This window comes from Limulus polyphemus, unplaced genomic scaffold, assembly GCF_000517525.1.
Source record: "Limulus polyphemus unplaced genomic scaffold, Limulus_polyphemus-2.1.2 Scaffold630, whole genome shotgun sequence".
In the NCBI taxonomy this organism is placed as follows: Eukaryota; Metazoa; Arthropoda; class Merostomata; order Xiphosura; family Limulidae; genus Limulus; species Limulus polyphemus.
Genome location: NW_013666240.1, coordinates 25689 through 31096, shown reverse-complemented (window position 1 = coordinate 31096; position 5408 = coordinate 25689). Strand labels below are relative to the sequence as shown.

General features: G+C 34.5%; 1 protein-coding gene across 1 annotated transcript in view; it reads left to right on the top strand.

The window, feature by feature from the left end:
- Positions 1-1176: 1176 nt before the first annotated feature.
- Positions 1177-5408, top strand: part of LOC106459570 (homeobox protein EMX1-like) — a gene marked incomplete at its 3' end in the record, with an annotated part of 22491 nt that continues 18259 nt past the window's right edge. The window contains exon 1 of the mRNA XM_013919196.1: positions 1177-1564. Within this exon, the coding sequence (XP_013774650.1) occupies positions 1177-1564 (388 nt within the window). The remainder of the gene's footprint in view (positions 1565-5408) is intronic.

Here is a 5408-nt window from a genome sequence, read left to right as displayed (position 1 = left end):
GGTTCTTTTAGCTTTATCATAACGAGTCACATATTCAGTTGTGCCTTTGCCACCTTTTCTCTGGACAAATTACAAATCATCTCACAGTGTTACGAATAACTAATACCAACTGAAACAAAAAATATTGTTTTCAGTATATATAGAAATTCAGCAGATGAACTTTCGAGTGTGTAGATTACTCTGCTCAAATAAGTAAACGTGAGATGCGTATCTTTGAATGTACAGGCAATAATTGCAAGATAAATGTAATTGATTGGGTATACTATGTTGACTAGAATATGAATTTGGTAAACGGAACTGAAAGTAGCAATTGAATTTAGTTGAAAGAGTAAATGATAATAACCAGGTAAATCTGTTCAACAAAGAAGGAGGCATTGGCAAGACAAATCTGAGAAATTATTTAAATGATTCAGGTTGGAAAGGTCATGTGATTAATAGAGGTCCAAAAATCAAGAAACAACCTTAGACAAATGATTAGCTCGACTTGATGCAGTAAAAGCTGTTAATAGATTGGTTTGGATATAAATAAATAGCATCGGACTTAGGGATCTACTAGAACGAATTGATACTACTGTTATAGAATGATAGACAACAAACAATGTGTGTGATAATTGTGTTTATAAGTCTGATGTGAGTTTACAATACATATTTATTTGAAGTGAGTGGTATATATCAATTTTAACAGACGTGGCATTTTAATTTAGGAAAGGAAAAAAATACCTCACTAGCTTTTCGGCTTGTTGATCATTTAAAAGTCTCATAATCTAAACTCTAGTTTAGATAGAGGGCGCCACGCGTCAATAAGATTATGCTGCCATGACCAATCAGACGCAGCGTTGCTCTCTAGACTTGAGCCATTCTATTATTCTCAATTATTCTTTCTGTACAGCAAATGGGACGTTTCAGAGAACACGTTTTAGAATCATCCTGACCAATCAGGAGTAAGTATTACTACCAATAACATTTAAGCGAGATAATTAGTCGATCAAAATGCTGGCGAAACAGACAAAATTAGCGACCTTCCGATTTTGTTAAGGGTTGTAAAGTAACTTACGCTGAAACACGCTAAAGTCTGACCTCAGTAGAGATTGACGTCTTCAGGTGCAACTGGAGCATAACAACGCTGAAAGCATATCAAGTTGACCAGCAGTCATAGGGGTCGGTTCCCATGTCAGCATGATGCCTCAAGCTCCGACCCCAATAATGCCCGTCTCTACTAAACCTAAATTACCGTTCTCTATCGAGTCGTTGGTAGGGAAGGACACTGATGATTCTCGAGCGGACACCAACACTGTTCCACCACAACCAACTCATATTCGGACCTCTATTCCTGAATCAGTGCTTACGCATTCTGTTCCAACATTTCCCGGGACATTTCCTTCAGCTCGGCCTGTTACTGTTTGTCTAGGTCACGGAGAACCGCTCTCACCATACCTTTACTCCCCGGTTTCACCCGCATATCCTCCGGTATCCCCGTTCTTCGTCGGTCGGGAGTCCCAGTATCCTGCGTACCCATGGTTACTAGCGGCAAGACAGCAAAGATTTTTTGCACCAAGATTAGCAGGTGAGTACAGGAAAAAGGAAAATAAAAAGATTCGCACAGAATTAAGAGGAACGCGATATATTTTACTTATAGCTAGTTTAAACATCAAGTTTTGTTCTGCTTTTTTCGTTTACATATTTATTCTTTGGCCTTTGCTTCTTCTCTGTCACGTGAAAGTACATAATGTTCGTTAGATTTTGTCTATAATTGTAATTGAGAAGATAGTGAACAAAACGATCTGTACTGTATATGAGGTTAAGGGTCGATGAATGATGATATATATAGCTTGTAAAGTAAGTACAAACAACAGGACAAACAAAACCGCAGTTTCTCAAAAAGTAAATCATTAGATAAAAAATTGTGTTTTTTTTTTACTTAAGAAAGGTAGCAGGAGCTTTCGTGCTCTTACTCTTTATAACTAAGAACTGAATAAACATATACCTTTCTTTTAGTATTGTAAGGACAAAATAGAAACGTTTTGGTGCAGATTAGAAATAAAATAATATAGGACTAAGCTTTTTTTATGACGAATCCTTTTGTCAACAATCATCAAATGGATAAACGTACTTCCGTATTGTTGTTGAGATTGAGCACGTAGATTTTGACAGATTTTGGAATTTGTTTTCTGTACTCCGGATTTTACATACCTGTGATCTCCAGATGAATCGGCAAAGCGAAAAACCCTATTGACGAGAGATCCGGGTTCACGTAAGCCTTCCTTTCCGAGACGGGTCTGCCAACCTTTTTTGTTTTTTTTTCTATATGTATAAGTACCTCTCTTAATAAAAGCGTATTACATTGTTGGCATAGTTAAGTTTCTCTTAGGCGTATGAAAATATTGTTGCACAAAGGATTCAAAATGTAAGCTACGAGTTTTTCCTGTCCGTGTCCGGACACTTGGGCGTCATTAAAAAGAAAGATAAGTCTTGTAGCGGAAATTGTGCTTCTCAAACTAAAATATCACAACTACAACAAACCTACAGTTAAATCAGTTTATCAGTTCTTTCTCATTACAGAAATTTTTTTCTGTATAAAATTTCGGTGTAATGAAGTACAACTAACTTATGAGATAACAAGTACTTTACCAGACATTGAGAGAAATAACAATTACTACTATGTACAAGAACTTTTGTGGATAACAGTGCCATCTGCCGACGTGTTCGAAATTGAATTTTTATTTTGAAAACAATATCAAGTTAGGCTTTTCCTTGTTATTTAAACCATGTAGAATCACAAAAAAAACAGTAAGTAACAATGAACTAGAATCGGCAAACCACGATCATTAGGAAGAATGACCTTTTAACTCCTGATTGAAGACGAAAACCTTTTTAAAAGAAGTTCAATTTGCCGTTGTCATTCTTTTTCTGTCTTAAAGAGCTCTAATTTTTCCATATAGTTTTTAATTTTATGCTTCATTAAAAATTGAGCTTCGCGTTTCAACTAATTTTGTGTTTTTGAAGTCATTTTCTTAAGGCGTTTACATTCAGTAAACATTCAATCTTAATTATTTCACAACTTGGAATTTGTAGAATAAACAGAAAACAATTTTCACAAGCAAGCTTTGAAAGTAGTCGTTATAGGTAGTGTAGTCAGAGAACATTTCAGTAAGGTTTCTTTGTTATATCACAGATGATATATACAAATACAGAAAGAGAAATAAATTGTCTTTCGACACACTTCTCCACCCTAAATAGATGATTTAGAGTTCAACTATAAATTTGCTGCATCGTTCGATTTATTTAAACTTGGAATTTACAGTTTTAAATAATTTAGTTTCTGACCAAACAAAGCTTGCTCTTGAAACTAATATTGCAAATGCATTATGAACAAATAACATTGTACTTGCAAAAAATCCCGTCACTCTAAGCCGAAAATATACTGATACACATGAAAAACAGATTGTAAATTTCTAAATTATTCTGTCCACGTTGTTGGTAAACGTGACTATCCATTTGAGAAAGAAACCGATGAAATTATCTCCTAAACATCACGTAGTGAAATAAGAATTAGTTGCTGATTTGTTAATGATCTGTCATCCCAGTATTTCAAAGAATAATGACGACAGGTGATACCTTAGTATTGAACAAAGAAGTAATAAGTGTTTGTCAGTAACGCCGTCTATACATAAATTCTAATTCAGTCAAAAACGTTTATGATATGTCCTATCAGTGTTATGTATTTTGATGGGTTTTTGTTTGAATTATTAGAATGATTATCGGTTCTTTATATCTGTTTTTGAAAAACTAATACGCCGTTTTCATATGTTCTAACCTGTTTATTAAACATACTGTTGGTGTGAACGTGCTTTGTGGTCACTATGAGAAAAACCTATGCACTGAATAGGTGAAGTGAAGAAAAAACTGTCTTTGGCCACTATTCAGATTTTTACATCATATAGCCGCATAATAGCAGATATAATAAATATACTTAGTAGTCCGAAAATTGTGTAATTTTGAAGTTTAAATTCAAAGGAGGTCAATTGTGTAGCTATACAACGTGAAGAACTGAATAGTGGCCAAAGATATTTTTTCTTCACTTCACCTATTCAGTGTATAGGTTTTTCTCATAGTGACTACAAAGCACATTCACACCAACAGTGTGTTTGATACTTTTCACTATGATATAACTCCAGCTTATCTCACTTTGATTAACTTGTGTTCAGAGTTACTGATGAGGAGTGGAATTCTCAAAAACTAGTATAACACAATAACACAAGTTGGTCAAAGTGTAGATTGAACTGGACCTCCCTTGAACTAAGTTTATTGATTAAACCTGTATATTGTTAGATTTTGATAACTTTTTGTTTTCCATTTCTAGTTTACATGTTTGCTGTCTGTTCACAGTTGTTAGGATATTCATACACTAACATGTAACTCTTGCCTATATGAAATAGTTTTGTCGTCAGTCTTACCTAAATAGAATAACATTTCATATTAAAAAAATAAAAAGATTTCCACCGCTGGCTCTTATTTACTCCTATAAAAACAAAATCCGAACCTCTAACTTATACGTTACCGTCTTATAAAGTGTATAAGTCGTTAGTTTTCATACATTCTAACCCGTATATTGTTTATTTCTGTGATTAAATTTGAATTTGAATTCGTTAGAATTATAAAGAGTTATTTATGCGAATAAATATGAAATTTGTGGTTCTAAAAGTCACTAGTAGTGCTTCTGTTTCTTACACACGATATACGATATAACTGTTAAGGAGCGCTCATTTAATTTCAGGTCTTAATAAATTGTCTGTAATGTTTTGATCCATGTGATCTTAAGATGTGCATAAAATTTACCTAAGTCCTTATTGATCAAATCCAATTACATCAAATTCATGTTGAGAGCAAGTCAAGTAGTGGCAAGTTCTTACTTCAGAAGTTAACCTATGAATGTTAAAGCCTATCTATGATACTATAGGGTGTCTGAAAAGTCTGGAACTATAGGTATTTCAACGAACTTTACGGAATGTATTCCACGTGCTGTTTTGTAATTCGAAATACGTTTGGAGACGCTATTTTCCTTATTTTAGAACGTTGAAGCATATTCGTGTCATTGTCAATGATCCACACTGCCAGTCTCCTTAAAGTTAGCTAACAACTTCCCAACAGCACTGTGAGTGTTATTACTCTCTCTCTTTCTGGCCAGTCTCCTTAAAGTTATCTAACAACTTCCCAACAGCACTGTGAGTGTTATTTCTCTCTCTCTTTCTGGCCAGTCTCCTTAAAGTTATCTAAAAACTTCCCAACAGCACTGTGAGTGTTATTTCTCTCTCTCTTTCTGGCCAGTTTCCTTAAAGTTAGCTAACAACTTCCCAACAGCACTGTGAGTATTATTTCTCTCTCTCTTTCTGGCCAGTCTCCTTAAAGTT